At 51.2% G+C, this 19,156-nt stretch overlaps 1 protein-coding gene across 6 annotated transcripts in view; it reads right to left on the bottom strand.

The window, feature by feature from the left end:
- MIDEAS (mitotic deacetylase associated SANT domain protein) overlaps window positions 1-19,156 on the bottom strand; it is a 65,809-nt gene that overhangs the window by 13,200 nt on the left and 33,453 nt on the right. For all 6 annotated transcript variants that reach the window (XM_070593839.1, XM_070593843.1, XM_070593841.1 and 3 more), the window contains exons 2-4: window positions 7,614-9,301; window positions 6,226-6,525; window positions 409-754 (exon numbers count right to left, since the gene is read on the bottom strand). In XM_070593839.1, coding sequence (XP_070449940.1) covers window positions 409-754; window positions 6,226-6,525; window positions 7,614-9,065 — 2,098 coding nt within the window. In that variant the 5' untranslated portion in view covers window positions 9,066-9,301. The remainder of the gene's footprint in view (window positions 1-408; window positions 755-6,225; window positions 6,526-7,613; window positions 9,302-19,156) is intronic.

Below are 19,156 nucleotides of genomic sequence, written 5' to 3' on the forward strand. Positions count from 1 at the left end.
AACCCTGTGAGGCACTATTAGGTTGAACCATAGGAAACTGCTATTTGTGGATCTAAAGGTACTTGAATATTGGCAATTTCATCATCAACCAAATACTACTAATATCCTCATTTACATACTGAAGAAACTGAGGCCCGGGGAGTTTCAATGACTTGCACAGATGTAATAGCAAATGGCGGAATGGGGATTTGAATCCAGCAGTTGGGCTCACACTCCCCCTCCCCGACGTCCACGTGTACTTGAACCAGGACAACCTTCTCCTCTCTCTCAGAGGAGAGAGAGCAGGGCTCCTTTTCCCACAGCATCGCAGCCCAATCCCCAGGAGCCCCATAAACTGAGACTCATCCCTGCCTGCTGCCTCCCTCCCCACATTCCCTACCCCCTTGGCCACCGAGGGGGGTCACTCACTAGACCGGAGGAGGGTGCGATGGGCACTCTTTGGCGTGATGGGAGGAGGGGCCGGGATGCTGCTGGTTGACATGATGGCATTGAAATAGAGGCCGGAGCCTTCTCGCACCGGGCTGAGGATGGGGGGTGGTGTGTACGGGGGCAACTCAAAGCTCCGCTCAGAGGGGTGGTCGGCCAGCCGGACAGGAGAGCGCAGGTGGCTCTGGTATGGGGTGATGTTGGAGTAGACGGGAGGGGCGATGAAGGTGCCCGCCTTGGTGGGGATAATCAGGGGCTCAGGCCTTGGCCGCTGCTTTGGTTTCCGCACTGAAGGTTCCCCCTCCAACTTGACATTCATGTCCTCAGCCTAGAGAAGGAAACAGAACCAAGATGGTTCAGACTCCCATGACCTGGGAAAACGGAAGTCTTGAGCACTGTTTGCTGGTCTCACCTTTGGAACTTAGTCTGCCCACCACACCCACCAAGGCAAGCCTGAGAAAGGGAGCAGGTCCAACACCCCCTTCTTATTGTCTCCTCTGTCAATGGCCAGATAGTAAATATTTACACTTTGTGGGCCATACGCGGTCTCTGTTACATATTATTATTCTTCTCTTGCCCCTGCCTTTTTTTTTTTTTAAAGATTTTATTTTTCCTTTTTCTCCCCAAAGCCCCCTGGTACATAGTTGTATATTTTTAGTTGTGGGTCCTTCTGGTTGTGGCACGTGGGACACCACCTCAGCATGGCCTGATGAACGGTGCCATGTCTGAGCCCACGATCCGAACCAGCGAAACTTTGGGCTGCAGAAACCCTGGGCCGCCAAAGTGGAGCCCGTGAACTTAACCACTCGGCCACGGGGCCAGCCCCAACCACCTTTAAATAATTCTTTTTTTTTTTTTAAGATTTTATTTTTCCTTCTTCTCCCCAAAGCCCCCCAGGACATAGCTGTATATATTTTTAGTTGTGGGTCCTTCTATTTGTGGCATGTGGGACGCCGCCTCAGCATGGCCTGATGAGAAGTGCTAGGTCCGCGCCCAGGATCTGAACCTGGGAAACCCTGGGCCGCCAAGTGGAGTGTGTGAACTTAACCACTCAGCCACAGGGCCGGCCCCTAAATAATTAAATAATTCTTTAAAAATGTCAAAAATATTAATGAAAAAAAAAAGTCAAAAATATTCTTAGGTCTGGATTTGGCTCACAGGCCACAGTCCCCACCCCTGCTGTAAAGGACGCTGTGGGACAGGGACTGCAGTATTTAAGGGCCAGGCTCTGGAGCTGAATTGCTTGGACTGGGCTTTACTTCTTTTACTTCCCACTTAAAATTACTTAACTCTCAGTGCATCACCATTTTTAACATGGGAATAATTAAGTGCCTACCTAATGGGGTAGCTATGAGGACTAAATGAATTAATACATGGAAATCACTGAGAACAGGACCTGGCTCAATAAATGCTGGCTGCTATCACTACTTCAACTTCAGGCTCTGCGAAGATGGAAGCCCCTACTGTGTGCCAAGACCTGAGCTGGGCATGGGACCACAAAATGAACAGGACAGGCCTGTCCTTGAAGAAACTTTGGTTGTCACAGTATTAGTCCCACTATCAGAGGCTAGCCTACTCGTGCTGTCAAAGGTTAGTCCTCCTGGTTTACACTTCTCTCTGCTTGGTATGCCTCTTGGGCCTCCACACAGAACAGAAGACAGAGCTGGAAGGGAATAGAAACCTATCCTTGATTCACCCCTATGCTCTCAGGAGAGAATGGAGCCCCACGGGGATGAGCAGCATCCATATCATCTCCCTGGGTGCCCGGTCTGCCAACAGGCGAGGTTGGCCACACTGACGGAGTGGGCCTGGGGCTAACAGACTTTCTCCAAGTCCCAGGTTCCAGCTCCCACAAGACCTTCCAGGGGAGGGCCCTCACTCCCTAGGAGGCACTCGCCATGTCTTTCAGCCATTTGTGCCCTCTCTGCTCTTCTACAGACTAGGAAGAAATTGTTCATTCTTCCTCCCTTAGGAGAACAATATGATGGTACAGAAAAAAATACAGTGGAGCCAAAAGCCCCCAAACTTGCTAGACAAGAAATCCAATATGAACTCAGCTAGCTGTAACGATTTGTAATTTCATAATAAGGGAAATGGATTTAAACTATTCTGAATATTTGACAATACTTTTTGTATTAATTTTTTAGGTATGATAATGGTATTAAGGCTATGTTAAAAAAAAAAGAAAGAAAGAAAGGGGCTGGCCAGTGGTATAGTGATTAAGTTCAGTTGCTCTGCTTCAGTAGCCTAGGGTTCATGGGTTCAGATCCCAGGCGTGTACCTACACACTGCTCATCAAGCCATGCTGTGGCAGTGTCCCACATACAAAATAGAGGAAGATTGGCACAGATGTTAGCTCAACAACAATCTTCCTCAAGCAAAAAGAGGAAGATTGGCAACAGATGTTCACTCAGGGCCAATCTTCCTCACCAAAGAAAAAGAAAGAAAGAGTCCTTATGTATGATGTACTTCAGATACAAACCAAAGTATTGATGAATAGAGTGATGTGATGTTTGGGATTGGCCTCAAAAAAAATCCAGTGGCTGGGAGAAGCGGAGTTACAAATGAAAGAACATTGGCTGTATCTTGAAAATTGTTAAAGCAGAGCGATGGCTAAACATTAGGATTCATGATACCAATCTCTCCACTTCTGTGCATGACTGAAAATGTGTATAATACAAAGAAAAATAAATAAGCAAATGACAAAAAATACAGCTCTCCCAAAGCCTAGTGTAGTGAAAGTACTCATAGGCGGGGTTTCAGGAAGTCCAAATTCCAGAGAGCTCTGTCATTACTTGGCTCTGTGACCTTTGGTAAGTCTCTTGCCTTCTCTGGACCTATTTCCTCATCTATGAAATGGGCACGCTGAGCTGTGTAGTTGCTCAGGCTGCTTCCTGCCATCCTCAGGATAAGCGGTCCAGGCATCCGGCCTCCAGCCTCTACCACAAACTTTCCCCCAACCAGAGAACAAGACCCCAGAGAGCAGAGACTGTGCTGCTCATGGTCATCGTGGAGCTCCCCTTTCTGTTTAGGAGGATAGGCATGCAGGCCCACTTCCCAGCTAAGAATACCTAGAAAACCCAGAGTCAATATAAAACCACATTTCTGAAGGTATCAGAGAGCAAATAAGTTGGCAAAGAATTAAAGAGCCGAGAGCCAGGAAAAAAAGGAAAGCCAAGAAAGTGAGCCTAGCATGTGGAATTGTGTTTTCCCTGGAGAGGGATGTCGTTACTGGAAGAGGCAACTGAGAGGCTGAGAAATTGAGTAGAGTTTTTAAAAAATTCTAGGAGCTAGCAGAATAAAAATCGAAATTTAGGCCTTGCCAAGGAAGGAGAGCCTGGTAAACCCCCAGGCTTTGGACTGGGACTCCAAAGGGCTATATCCTCAGAATAAAGGCAAATCAGAAATGGACTAGGCCTCAAATGGAGTGCACCCAGCTTCAAATCATCTCATCTCAATCTCTGAAGAAATTAAAGTCATCCAGGATTGCTGATGCTCTTTGCTACCAGTGAGATGCAAAGATAAATTCTCTCTGGAAGAGCTGAACATCATCCAGAGTTTGTAATTACCTTAACAATTTTCATATATAATGTCTGACATTCAATAAAAATAACCAGATATACAAGAGAGCAAGATGTGATTTAAAAACAAGAAATAACAGATAATAGAAACAGATCCACAGGGATCCAGACATAGACTTTAACAAAACTATGCTTAATTTATGCAGTAAAATAAAAGGCAAGGTTGAGAATTTCATCAAAGAACTAGAAACTCTAAAAACGAACCAAATGAAAATTCAGTAACTGAAAAGTAAAATAATTAAGAACTCATGAATGAGCTTAACAACATAGTAGACACAGACAAAGAGTCTGAAAAGATTAGAATGAGAAAGAAAGAAAGATCAGACTGAGAAAACAATGGAAAATATAGAAAAACGCATGACAGACAAAATAGAGAATACGGCAGAAAGCTCTAAAGAATGTGTAACTGGAGTCCCAGAAGGAGAAGAGAGAGAAAATGAGCCAGAAGAAATAATCAAGACGCACCACAAACTCTAAACAGAAAACAAAGAAAACCATATTTAGGTATAAAAGCCAAACTGCTGGAAACCAATGACCAAAAAACAAAACAAAACTTAAAAGCAACAAGAGAAAAAGACACCTTACGTTCAAAGGAGCAACAATATGGCTTATAGCGATTTCTCAACACTGAAACTACAATGGAAGCCTGAAGACAATGGAACAATATTTTCTTTTGGCACTTTAAAGATAACTACCAACACGGAATTCCCCACTCAGCAGTTATCCTTCAAAAATGAAGATGAAGTAAAAATATTTTCAGATAATCAAGGACTAATAAAATTTATCACGAACAGACTCACACTAAAGGAAATTCTAAGGGCTGTTCTTTAAGCAGCAATATTATAAATGATCTGAGATGGAACCTTCGAGATATGGGAAGAAATGAAAAGGAAGAAAAACAGTAAGTATTTGACTAAATCTAAAATGAACAGCTCAACAAAACAATGTTATAATGTTCTGTTGATGCCAAATATATAAAGAATGAAAATACATGTCACTAATTCTACAAGTTAGGGATCGGTGGAAAATGGAGGTAAAGTGTTGCAAAAGCCTTTGCATTGTCCAGGAAGAGGTAAAGTACTCAACTTATACTAGATTTCAATAAGCCAAGAATTCATGTTTCAATCCCTAGTAGCCCTTCTCAACCCGAAAATTGAGCCCTAACAACATAAGGCATTCACTGTATATAATGAGTTAACTTTTCTCCTATGCATCTAGAATGGCACTAGGTATGTACCATTCTTCAGAGAATGGAGAAAATAGTCAATTGAGTCCCTTTCTGTAGAGCTTACTTCTCTCATAGAAATCCAGGTAAGAAACACTGCTAGGGTAATCCCTAAAAGAGCAATAAATACATAACTAATAAATTAATAAAGAGAGGAAATGGAATAACAAACCCAAACAATCCAAAAGAAAACAAAAAAGAAAGAAAAGGAACACAGAAGGCAGGATGGATAAACAGAAAGCAAACAGAAGATGGCAGATTTAAACCCAAGTATATCAGTAATTACATTAAATGCAAATGTATCAATGTTCTAATTTAAAGACGAAGGTTGTTAGAACAGATAATAACAAACCTCAATTATATGTCACTTGAAGGATACACCTTAAGTAGAGGCATACAGAAAGGCTGAAAGTAAAAAGATGGAAAAGATACATATCCCATCCCCCCACCCAACACTAACCAAAAGAAAGTTAAGTATTTGACAAAGTGGAATTTAAAAGGCAAAAAGATAACTAAAGATAAAAAGAAACACTTCATAAGGATAAAGTGTCTAATCCAGTTCTAAATGAGTATGCAACTAGCAACACTGCATCAAATGTATAAAACGAAACTAAAAGAAGAAATAAACAAAACCTCAGTCCTAGTGGGAGATTCCAACATACATGTGTGTATATTGACAGAACAAGCAAACGTCTCTACGTCCTAGTGCCTGGCACAAGGCCTGACGCATATTAGAGGCTCAATCAAAATTTGCTGACCTGAAATGAAAGAGATTCATATATCCTAGATTTTCCTAGATAGTCCCAGTTTCAAGTATAAAACTGCCTCATTGTCCCCCATAAGCGTATTTGTCCAGAAGTTTGGTTTGGAAAATCTAAACAGTATCCCCATGGGTTGCTCGAATCCCTCCTACACTGGCACGTACTCCTTTTTCCCATAGTGCACTAGGTCCCCAGGGGTACTGGAGGTGTTTGCATGGGAAGCCTGTCATACCTGAGCGGTGGCATCAGTCCCGGGGATACGGGTGGACCGCCTGCGGGTGACGATGACCGACGGCTTGTGTTCAGTGGGGTTCTGTTCAGAGCCCTTCCCATTCTCATCAACACCTCCAGCTTGAGCTGCCTCGGTTGGGTCCACAGTCCTCACAGGCACAGACACTGGGATGATGAGGGGTACCATCCCACTGTCCTCTCGTGCTCGCTTGGCAGCTAAGGAAGGCTCAGAAAACTCCACTCCACACTTGGTAGTTGAAGCTAATACACTTTTCCGCTTCTCCTCAGAGCCACTGGCATCCTGGAGAAGGAGAGGGAGGGGGAATGGAGGCGACGTTTAGAAGATAAGTCCTGATTTACTGGTCCAGGACCCCTAGTCCCATTTGATTCAGGTTCTCAAACACCCATTATGGCTCCCAATGGTTTTTGACAACCTGGCCTTTCCCTGACCACCTTTTCTCCCACCACATTCCCAAACACTCTTCATAATCTCCTTCATGACAGGTCCTCCCATCCTGGCCTAGAGCAGAGGTCCCCAGGCGGCCATCTCAGGCCACAAGTGGTTTATAGATGTATTTTGTTTGGCCTGCACAGTGAGTGCCACGTGAAATAGCATCTAAATATATTCAAAACATATCTCTGCAAAAAAAAGCAAAGAATCTGCACAAGGTCAAGCTGGTCTTTGAATCTATTTCCCCACTGGAAACTGGCTGGAGTGAAGTCAAATTCTACAGCCTCCTAGGCTTCTATCCCAGCTTTGTGACTTTGGGAAATCTCACTTGGGTCTCAGTTTCTTTAGCAGCAAAAGAGGATAAATGAAGCATCCCTCTCATAGAGTTTGATAATAAATTGCTTGTGATCAAATATAGGAAACTCCGAGTACAACATAGGACCTCAAATTCTGTTCAATCTTCTCCCCCATTGTTATTTTCTTTTAAATCAACTTTACCGCAGTATAATTTACACATAACAAATGACCTATTCTTAATTACAGTTCAATCCATTTTGACAAACATAGTCACCTGTGCAATCACTACCACACTCTTGTCTTCGAACATACCAGATCTGGAAATGGTTTCACCTCCTTTTCCACCCAACCCTTCAAGTCCCAAATGAAAAAGCCAACCCACAATGGTGTATTGCACTTTCCTGCCCGCAACGCTGCATGCGTGTAAATCTCATCTTCCCTTCAGGTGTGGATGCAACTATGTAGAGATTCTTTGCATGCAGGGAGTTCAGAACTCTCTGAAATGAATGGGTTCTTTCACTTCCTTCCATGAAGTGAGAAAACTGCCCTGATGGACCTGGAGCCACTCACTCTCCCCTGGCCCCAGACACGGCTCATCCTGCCCTCTGCCAGGGCTGGCCCCCACCCCACACCACTCTCACCTTTGTGTTCTGTAGTGAGGCCAGCTCCACTGCCTTCTGGGCCAGGGTCAGCAAATTGGCCTCCTGGGACGCCCGGCGCCTCCGTCGTGTGCTCTGGATCACCCCACCCCGTAGCACCTGCCCACACTCCCCCGTGCCCACCGCCCGCATGCCTTCCTCGTTGCTCATGGCAGGAGCCTCCCGACCATTGGGTGCCAGTCTCTCCCCGTCAGGCAGCAACTGTGACTCCCTCAGCTCCAGCGGGAATCCCAGAGCTTCGGGATGGGGCTGCCCCAGGGGGCCGGCTGGTGGCTGCTGCAGGGGCCAGTGATGTAGGAACAGGTTGCTGGTGGGCTCCTGCCCAGGTTGGGTGCCAGCCCCATCCAGGGCGGTGGAAGGCAGGACGCCCTCCTTAGAGAGGCGGCGGGAGCGGCGGGGGAAGGGGATCTGGGCCTGAGGTAGCACAGGCTGCGGGGCGGACTCCTGCAGGAGGGCCTTGCGCAGTTCTGGGTTCATATCAGGGTTGGGGGGGAAGGGGTAGGGTGCCATGCTGTGGTGAGCCAGGTGGGACTGCCCTAGTGGCCCGGCCGGCTGCAGGCCAAAGTCCTGGGGCTGCTGAGAGGGCGGCTGCTGCATGGGGTAGAAGTTCTCGAAGAGCTGCATCTGGGGCAGGGTTGCCTGTTGCTGCTGCTGCTGCTGCTGCTGCTTCTGCGGCGGGAAGGCAGCAACAGGGTTGGGGGGCGGTGGGCCCTGCCGGAAGACCTGCCGGTTCACCTGGTGGCCGAATGCCAGCTGGAAGGGTTGCAGGGGCAGCGTCTGGTTTGGGGGCTTCTTGGCCACATGGAAAGAGTTCAGGGGTGCCTGGGGCCGCCCCACCTCCAACTGCACCTTCTGCGGCATCATTGGGCGAACAGCGTTTCCATAGCGGTCCACCTGCGGTCCCCCTCCTTTCTCCCGCTTCAGTGCCTCAGGGTGGTTATAGTAGGTAGAGACCCCCATGCCAGGATGAGGGCTCCCCTTGGGTCCACTGTAGAGGGGCAGGCTGTGGCGGTTCCACGTTGAGTGGGGCGGAGGCTGGCCCGGCTGCTGCTGCCAGCCACTGTCACTGACGCCTCCACCCACTCCACGCTCCGGGCCCCGCCCTGGAGCCATCACAGAGTTGGGCCACTTGACTGAGCCCACCTGCTGGGACAACATGGCCGCCGTGGTCCGCTCAGACCCATACACCACAGAGTTCAGCAGGGCCAGGCTGCTGGGAGGGGGCAGTTCCACAGGCTGGGAGGCAGGGGCGACCCCTGCCGGCCCCTCGTGCCCAAAGTAAGTCTCCTCCTTCACCCTGGTGGACTGTGGAGGGGCCGGGGGCTGCTGTGGGGCCTGCAGCGGTGGGGGCTGCTCCTTGGGAGCTTGTTCCTGGTCCCCAAAGAGGCAACGCTTCCGCCTGTTCTGAGCCTTGGGCTGGGCCTGGAGGTTCATGGTGTGGCCCCGGCAGTGAGACCTAATTCACCAGTTGCCCATCCCCTGGGGGAAGGTCCTGCTGGAAGCCCGGCCCTAGTCCAGGAGCCAGAGGAGGCAGAGCAGGGGCAGAGGAAAATGCTGGATGACCGGCCAGGCACAGGGAGAAAGAACTGCTGGCTCTTCCTTCCTTTGCCCTGAAGGCTCTTGGGCTCGTCTACTCTTCCAAGTTCATGATGCTCGCAAGGCCCTGGAGTCTGCAGACAGAAGAATAGCAAGAGCGTCAGCCAGAGCCTCCCACGATGCCCCAGATGTCAGCACGAGTGTGAGGGAAGGGCCTCTAAGGCTTTGCGGTTCGACTGCCTCACAGGGACAAGCCACAGATCACAGAGCAGCATTGGTGAGGCAGGAGCCAGGACCCTGGGGGAGTTACCAGAAGGCAGCAGCATCTCCTGGGGTGCTCTGTGACTCTCCTCTTGTCCCACCACCTCACCATCCAGGTTAGGCTCCAGGATGGCTGTGTTTGGTTGTGTAATGCGTGCATTGCACAAACGCACCACCTAAGGGGGCAGCAGGGGCTGAAATCCAGCCCCAGCCCCTGCGGTCATGCTGGGAAAAGGGATGACAAAGCCCATGCTGGGCTCCCTTCTCCTCTTAAACCAGTCCTCAGCTCCCTGGGCAGCCAGGCCTGGTCCTCTCACATCTGTCCAGGCAACAGCCTCCCCACCAGACCCAGAAGGAGCTTTATTTAGCCAACACTCCTTTGACACTCCAAGCACATCTCAGACAGCAAGCGGAGAGAACAGGATCACTCCCAAATGTGCGCTGAGGGTCAGGAGCCCCACCAGGCCCTGCAGAGTCCAGGGCCCAGGGCTAGGCTCACTTCCTTTGCACTGAGACATGTAGGTGAGGCCCCACGAGGGTGTATGCACTCCTAGCCCCACCCCTGGGAGGAGCTGCTGGGTGGGACTGTGGCTCCCAGAGTCTTCCCCAAACTAGCACAGAACCTGTTTTGCAGCCCTGGTGGGCTGGAGGCAGGATCCAGCCGGGTAGCTGGTCAGCAGTCCCCACCCACCCTCCTCTCTGCCAAAGAGCTCCTGGCATCCCAAGAGAAGGAATAGTACAGCTCCGATGCTGGGGGTGGAGACTGCTAGAACCTAGGTCCGAAGGTTTCTCCATGACATGGCGTGACTAGAGTGCTCAGTGTTTCTGTGTTTATTTTCCAACTTGATTAAAAAAACAACAACAGGTCGCTCTATTTATCCTGCTACAGGACAGAATCCGGACCAGGACTTTACAACTTACATGCGTTTTTATTACTTACATGTCAGTTATAACTCGCATATATAATTTGCATGTATTTTCAAAGAGAGGGTTTTTTTTAATCCTCCCCAGGAAGCTGGTGAGGGTGGGAGCTACATGGCCCACCTCTTCCCCACGCTGATTCTGATCCTGAACCAGTCAGGCTAGGAGGGGGAAGACAGGGGAGGGGAGGGGAGGGGAGGGAAGGGGAGGAGACGAGAGCTCAGGAAGCCCCGGCGAATGAATCTGCAGGTCCAGGCTGACCTCAGACCCTAGACGTTCCAGGTCAGGAGTTCCCAGGAAACCGCCGAGAGAGCCGAGGAGGGCTGGGGCTAGGCAGTACCGGCAGGCTCTCGGCACAAGCCCTGGCTACCCCAGCGATGCCCTGGCCCCAGGGAGGCTGCAGTGCTATCGCCCTCTGCAGGCTTCCGCAGCTGCCAGCCCCTCCCTCCCCGGGGCTGCCGTGACTCACTCAGACCCCCGGCCTGCCTCCCACTTTCACCCAGCGCCCAGCAGGGGAGGAACTTCCTCCTCCATTTCCTTCCTCTGCTCTGGCCCTGAAGTGAGTGAGACAGACAGACTCTCCCGCTGGCACCCGCTTTGTCTTCACACTTGGAAGCTGGGGGAGGGAGCGAGACCAGGAGGGCGTCCAAGTCACCCCGGTCCCGCACGAAGGGGAGGGCTGGGGCGAGCAGAGAGTGCTGGGGGCCATGGAAACCACCTTCTGAACAAACCCCTTTCTCTTGCTTGTAAATTCTCACTCCCTGACAGCCAACCCAATTCAGCGCAGAGACCCAAAAGCCAGCCCCCAGACTGAAAATAACCCTGGGCGCCATTGTGGAGCTGCAGGGTGGGACTGTCCCAGCTACAGGCTTGGGGCTCTGCCTCTCCAATCAGCATGAACGAATTAGAAGTGCGTCTGCAGAAGCAAGACAGAGGAAGGAAGAACATGCGCGAGGGGAGGGGAGAGGAGGGGGCCGAGGGGGAGCAGGCAGGTCCACGTGCCTCCAGGGGGCTGGGAGCCCCTCAGGCGCTCACGTGCACTTGAGCCTCCCCTCCTCCGACCCTACACAGACCCCCCCCCCCCCCCCGACTCCCCCGTCCCGCCTCCGCCCCCATCGCAGCCCTGTGGACTGGTGAACCGCAACACAGGCTTGGAGCCTGGGGGAAGGGAAGGCCCACGTGGCAAAGGCCTGGGCGCACACACTGGTGTGCTCCTGAAGGAGGGTACCCGGGCGGGCCCATGGATGGCCATCAGCGCCTAGAGGAGGGCCGGCGCTGTACACAGGGTCAGGAGAGATGGGTGGAGCCTGTGAATAGGGCTCCAGGGCAGGGCCGCTCCTGTCCCTGGTCCCCAGTCCCCAGCTGGCTCACCTGCAGCAGTTTGGTCAGGTCGGGAAGGGCTAGGCTCAGCTAGTCTGCCTCCCACCCCCCACCCCCCACCCTCAACCCTGCACATCAAGGAGGGCTATGCTCAGGACACCACAGTAGATTTCCAAAGCTGGGCCAGGGATTTGCTTAGAAGAAATCAAGGGGGCCGATTCTGGGGAGGCTGAACTGCTCCAGAAGCTTCTGCAGAAGCCGCCCTGTCACCCCTACTGGAAGGCTAAGAGTGCTAAGAGCACAGACACCCAGACTTGGGACTCTCAGAGAAGAAAGGTCATTATCTGGGGGGATGGGGAAAAGAGTGGAAGAGTGGGGAACCCTGGGGGAGCGAGGGGACGGGACACACAAAGGCAGCAGGGCACAAAGTTGTAGTAGTAGTAGTAATAACAATAATAATAATGGACCTATGCCACGCAGGTCCTAAGTGCTCTGCGTACATTTAATTCCCACAACAGCCTTATAAGGCAGCATGAGGCATTGTTATTTTAACCTCCATTTTACAGGTGAGCTACATGAGGCTCAGAGAGGCGAGGTCACTTCCTAATGGTCACACAGTAATTATATTGCAGAGACAGGACTTGAACGTAGTCTGACTGACTGTAAGACCAAGCCCTTATTCTTTATCCCTAAGACACACCACTAAGACACCAGGTGTCCCTCTCTGCACACTTTCCCTTCCACAGCACGCTCCTACCATCTCAGAGCAAGGATTTGCTGGACACATATCCCTACCTTCTGGCGCTGAGGAGTCCCTTACCCCTGTCTGGACAGTTGGCAGGTAAACCTCTCCTATTCTCCCCCGGTACAGCTGAGACCCCCGGTCCTACAGGAAGGGAAGGGGTCTCCCTACAGGGGGGCCAGCAGTTGTTTGAGGTCCACCAGCAGAGAGGCCTGAGACCACAATGGCCGCTTTGGCCCCACCCTCCAGGCCCAGACTCTCCAGTCCCTGCAAGCCCACCCCCACCTCAGTTCTGGTTGCTGCAGGTGGGACTTCCAGCTCTCATACCCCACTTGTACCTCACAGCCTGCAACTGTGGCCAGGACTGAGCCACTTCCTCCCATTTCGTCTGCCCCAACCTCACTCCTCTGTCCCTGAGGTGGAAGTCAGCCAGGCCTTCCTCACGGTGAGGAAGAGGAAGGAAGCCATCTTTTCCGAAGGCTGCCGACCTATGGGCCAACTCCCCGAGGTTGCAGGGAAGAGGGTACAATGAGGAACTCCTGCAGGCAGCTCACCCCTGGGACCCAGCTGCAGGGCCTCTGACGACACACGCAGGAACACTGAAAAGGAAACCCACAGTCACCACGGGGCCCCAGACACTGCAACCCACTCTATCAGTCTGTTCGACTGTCTGTCACGGCTCTATTCCCTCTTCCCTTCCTCCAGGTGCCTCAGTGCTACAACCAAGCCCTGACCAGACCATAGATACCCCTGGGCAGAGGACAAGGCAAGGGTCCGATCTCAGTGGCCAGGGACCCATGAGGATGGGTCCCTTTCAGGAGGATGGAGAGTGAGAAGCACTTTCTCTCTACAGAGGGAAGTCACATGCACTAAGAAAAGAAAACAGTGCTGAACCCACATATGTGTTTTGCAGATACATGAGGGAAGGTGCTAGAAAGGCTTTAGGGTGTTCTGTGCTGGTGGTGACACGGTGCCCTCCAAGGATGGCAACTCGAAGACATATTGCTCCCATCTGCCATCAGCAGCCCAGCCACACGCCCACCATTGGCTGGGAGAGTCCAGTGAGCCCTCACCACTGGGCAATGGGGCTAGGGCAAGACCACTTGAGGGGACCAGGACCACTCCCAAGCTTGGGGCATTTAGCGTGGCCATCTGAACGACAAGACTATTGTGATTCAAGGTTACACAGGCCAGGAAGGAGGTGCTCAGCTTGGTCCCAGTGGCCGCAGGGGATCAGTTCTGACTTGGGGATGGGAGTCGACTGAAGGAGCCCCTGACCCTTGAAGGCTAATGCTCCAAACTTCTGCTCTTACCTGGGCCACCTCAGCCCCACAAACTCAGCATTAGGAAGACGGGGAGTCAGAGCTCCTGCATCTCCACCCCAAGGCAAAATAGACCTAAATATGGCATCCAAGAAAACCCTGAATCTCTAGGCCAGCCAGTTCCCTGAGCACCAAAGATGCTATCTTAGCACAAAGTCTAAACTCCCTATCCTGCCCACAAGTCCCTGCAGACTTTGGCTCCTGCCACCTCTCTCAACACTCCATGCTTAAGCCATCATTCACTTCCTGCTTGCTTCTAGGTCTTTGACCAGGCGGTACCTTCCCGCCTTTTCTTCTGGCCAAATCCTACTCATCCTTCAGGTCCCAGACACTGCTTCCTTTGGGAAGTTTCCCCTCACCCCAAGGCTGAGCCAGGAACTGCATGATGAGCCCAGAATCCCTCCGAAACCCCACCACCGCGCTCAGCACACTAAATTCCAAGTGCCTATTTCTTTGCCCCCAACAGACAGCAAGCTCCTTGGGGCAGAGTGTGCACACCGTTGTACCTTGGCACTTGGCTTGTATCTGCCTCTTGGGATGCTCATTCAAGACTGCGCCCAAGGTGAGTCAGAGCCATGCCTGGGCAGGGCCCTGCTCACGACCGGCGTGTCCACCCTGGGTTCCGGCCCAGCCCTAACTTCCAGTCTTTCTTCCTGATGCACAGCAGAGCTCCTCACAACGCTGAGACGAAGTGAAAAGGCCCAGCCTCCTAAGCCCCCCCATAAATGGCCCTACGCCCTCTCCAACCAAGACGAACATGAATCCTTCTCTAATTGCTGTCTCTCAAGCCGCTTGCCCCTTGACTGTCATTCTCTGCCCCATACCACATACAGGCTAACTGAGAAAGTGCCAGCCCTGCCGTTGACCCTTGCCCCATTTTTCTTCCCTCAAGGTTTCCCATCCCTGCCTAGACCATGGCCAGGGACATGAGCCTGTGGATCTGTCTACCTCATGCCCTAACATGACTAGGCCGGGCCTCAAGACACCAAAGTGTCTGGCTAGGATGCCAGGGGTCAATGACAAGGGGCCCTCCCTTGGGGAGACCATCATGGCCCTGCTGGCCCTCCAGTCCAGGCTCACATTCTGAAAAGCTCTCTCTCAGATACCCTGGGGCCTTTGGCAACAGACAGACTGGGCAAGTGGCCTGGAACTGCCATATTGGGCCAGCTAGAGTTGCCCAGGCCCTAGATAAACCTTTCCTCTGGACATAAGACAATTGTCTGCAATGCTGTATTCCCGCCTCTAACTGGGAATGCATACCTAGGCTGAAGGGCCCATTTCTCCAACACATGAGTCCTGTTCTCAAGGGATCCATAAAACCAATAAGGAAGGAGACACCAACAACAGAGACGAGGACCTGCGTCCCACAAGTGTCACTTCCCCAGGGACGTGAGAAAGCAGCCCTTATGATGTACCCACCCCCAGTCCAGAGAGTCCCCAGATTATCACTTCTCCAGATTGAACTTCAGCTCTGAAATGCAGAGGCCAGGTCAATGGCCAGGGAGTCACGAGTCCCATCAAGCTGGTCAGGCTCAGAGGGCTTGGCCAGGGTGTAAGCTGGCTGCAGTGGAGCTTGGACTGTAAAACTGCCCACTCTGGATGCTTTCAAAGGGATACATGTGAGAGGGGGATCCTTTCCTCATGAGGCGCTCTCAGGGCTCCTTTCAGTCATCTACCTTTATCGTCTCCCTCCCCCACTGCCCCACAAACAACCCCAGGATGTCCACAGGAAGCCAAAATGTCCATGAGAAGGCAGGATAACAGGGTCCATTTTATAGGGGGGAAGCTGAGGCAGAGAGAAAACACAGAGCCAAGAAAGATCGAGCCTCCAGGCTCAGCTTCCACTCACACTGGGGGCAGGGGACACTGGCTGCCTCCCTCCCAGGCAAGGCCACAAGGATCACAGGCAGCCCAGGAAAACCCCTTCCAACAGGGCTCAGGAACCCCAGGGGGGTGAGATGGAAGCTGGTAGGTTTAGGCTCTCTCCAGAAGAGATGCAGCCACTGTCCCCGCAGCCAGGCCCTTAAGTGACTGGACCTCTGCAGAGGGCCTCATGGGGGCCACTGGGCTCTCAGTCTCCTCACAACCCTCTCTATGCCCTATGGGGCTCACGCCACCAGATGCTGCTCCATCTCCCTCCCCTTCTGGAAAGGCCTGGCTCACTGGGGAGGTCAAGGGCAGGGTTCTCTGGAGTCTGTGCCTGAGCCCCAGGCCAATATACAGAGAAGGCCACTCACGGGGGGCTTCCCTTAACAAGGCCTCGTCTTGCCTCCTTCCCCTACCACACACATACCCTTGGCAGCCCTGCAGGTCTGCCCACTGCCCCTTCATCCACTCGACAAGCAATTGCTGAGCACTGGCTACAAGTCAGGCTCTGGGGAGACACAGGAGACAGGGCACAGTCTCTCCCTACCCGCAGAGATCCCCCAGTCCAGTGGGGGAAAAACAGAAACACACATTGATTATAAAGCAAGGTGGCCTGTGCTGGGGCTAGAGATACATGCTGGGAACAGGTGACCCTGAGGAGAGTTCCCTGACTTTGAGCCTCTGCTGGAGCTGTTCCCTCTGCCTGGAAGCCCTGCCTCCACTCGGACAACCTGCCTTCCTTCAAGGCTTACCTCCTCCAGGCAGCCCTCTGGCACAGACTGTTCTCACCCTTTCTGAATCTTCATGCTCTTACTCAGTGTTAACCACTATCCCATATTGCTTCTTCAATTCCCTTCTCCTTCTACACCAAGACTAGGAGAAGCAGGGCCTAGAGACAGTGTGGCCCAATGGAGAGGGCAGTGAACTGGTTGTCAAGTAACCAGATATCTGGTCCAGGAGCCACCACTCACTGGTTTCTGCCTTTGAGGAACTTGGGAGCCCAGAGAGGGGCGGGGGGACAAGGCCTGTGTCCGGGAACCACCTTTGTAATGAGCAACTGCCACATGAAATAGCAGCCACCAGCAGTGCCCACATGCCCCGTGTGTGTGAGCACTGCTTACTTGTATAACCGCTTATTCCCATCTGAGAAATGAGGAAAGGTTGGCTCTGAAAAGTATTTTGTTTCAGGTCACAGCCTGGGGTCACAAGTGAGCAGTCAGGATTCGAATCCAAGCCTGCCAACTCTAAATCCAGTCTCTGTCATGCCTGCTGCCTGTCTATGTTGAGAGGTGGTTCTCAAACCCACCCTGAGAGGTTAGTTCATGGGTCTGGTAAGAGGGTTGGGGGAATGGAGGTGGGAAATCTGCAGTGCTTCATAAGCAGCCCAGGTGGTGCCCAGGCACTGGAGCAGGAGAGAGGCTAGAGGGTCAGGGCCTGGCACAGTGCAGTTTCCAAGGACCTACTGCTCCTCACTCCCCAAAAGAGCCACCTGCTGGAGTGCTGTGCCCTGCCCAGGAGGCATGAGGGGTCCCATGAGCCCTGGGTGGACTTTGTTCTCAGCTAGCCCTAGGGCTGCCTGAGGCCAACTGAGTGTCCATGTTTACTGTGCACCTACTGCTTGCCCAACACTGTACTGAGGGCATTGCAGGCAACATCTCATTTAACCCTCACTCTTGTCTCATTTTACAGGTCAGGAATGGTATGCTCCAAAGTATCTATCTAACACAAAAGAGTAACGGAGTAACAGAGAAACAAAAAGGATATAAGACAGACAGAAATCAAACAGCAAAATGGCAGACAGAAATCCCACCTTATCAATAATTACTTTAAATATAAATAGATTAAACACTCCAATTAAAAGGCAGAGGTTGGGGAAATGAGTTAAAAAAACACCATACAACTATATGCTGTTTACAAAAGATACACTCTTTAGATTCAAAGACACAAATAGCTTGAAAGTAAAAGGCTGGAAAAAGATACACCATGCAAACAGTAACCAAAAGAGAGCTGGAAGGGCTATGCTAATATTAGACAAAATAGACTTTAAGACAAAAATTCTCATTAGAGACAAAGAAGGACATTTTATAACGATAAAAATGTCCATCCATCCACAGGAGATTACAATTATAAACACAGATGCACCTAACAACAGAGCCCCCAAAACACATGAAGCAAAACTGTCAGAACTGAAGGGAAAGATAGACAATTATACAATAATAGCTGGAGACTTCAACACTACATTTTCAAAAATGGACAGAACAACTGAATGGAAGATCAACAAAGAAATAAAAGACTTGCAACTGGACCTAAGAGACATCTACAGAACACTCCACCCAACAACAGCAGAATACGCATTCTTCTCAAGAGCACACAGAACGTTCTCCAGGACAGATCATAACTTATGCCGTAAAACAAGTCTCTGTACTTTGAAAAGGGTTGAAATCATACGAAGTATGTTCTCCAATCAAAATGAGATAAAATTAGAAATCAATAACAAAAGGAAATTTGGGGAATTTACAGGAAATGAAGGGTAGAAGTAACTTGTCAAGTTCTCACAGCTCAGAAGAGCCACTCCCTCCTTACTCAGACGTGTTCTCCACACCTTCTGCACAGCCCTAGGAAGCTGCAGATCTCACACTTTTGCAAATCCCTGGGTAGCTCTTCTCCCATCCCCCAAAGTGGACACACACTGAACCTGACCCCACGCTTGATCCCAGAATTAAAACAGCTGGGGGAGGGAGAAGCCTTTGGGGATGTAACAGCTTCTTATGTAGCCCTCCCCTTCTCCTGGGAAAATGGCCACAGGCAAATATTTTCACTCCCCCAGCCAGTCTACAGAATGTCCAAGAGGCAGATCCTTCCCAAAAGAAGGAAGCAAACATTCATAGAGCACTTCCCCCATGCCAGGGACTCGACATACCCTAAGCCATGCTTACAAACTTCCCATCCAGGCATCTTATTGCCCCCATTCTACAGAGGGAAACTTCTGCTGTTTAAGTGGTAGAAGCAAGATTCAAATGCTTAGTCTTTCCATCATTCTCCCAGAAAAATCCCAAATCTACACTTGTGCTGGGCCTCAGATGGAATGCTACATGTGAGAATCCCACAAAGCCAAGTGTGGGGCCCTCCCTTTCCTCAGGTTCCCTCTTAGAGCTGCTGCTTTTCCTGGGGACTTTCCCAAATAGAGTATAGTATATCACACTCTCGCAAGAAATAATCCCAGTCCCAGTCTGCCAGAAACAGGCTCTCCTCAGGATTGAGGGCATCCATAAAACCCCCTGGAAGCTGGGAGAGCCCACAGAGTTTTGGGGTGAGGGGACTGCAGAGGTGAGCTGGGAGCTGCAGGGTCAGCAGGACCCTGGAGCAGAGTCCAGGACTCCAGACTAAGAGCCCCCACACCACAGGGAGAAAGGTACCTTGAGCCTCTCTTCAGAGCCAACCAGCAAAGCAGGGCCCTGCTGGGGAAGCTGAACAGATTCCAAATATCAAGGGATGTCAGTGTTCACTTGGTCCAGTTCCTCACTCCACAAAGCAGCCCAGAGAAGGAAAGGAACTTG

This window comes from Equus przewalskii, chromosome 25 (assembly GCF_037783145.1).
Source record: "Equus przewalskii isolate Varuska chromosome 25, EquPr2, whole genome shotgun sequence".
In the NCBI taxonomy this organism is placed as follows: Eukaryota; Metazoa; Chordata; class Mammalia; order Perissodactyla; family Equidae; genus Equus; species Equus przewalskii.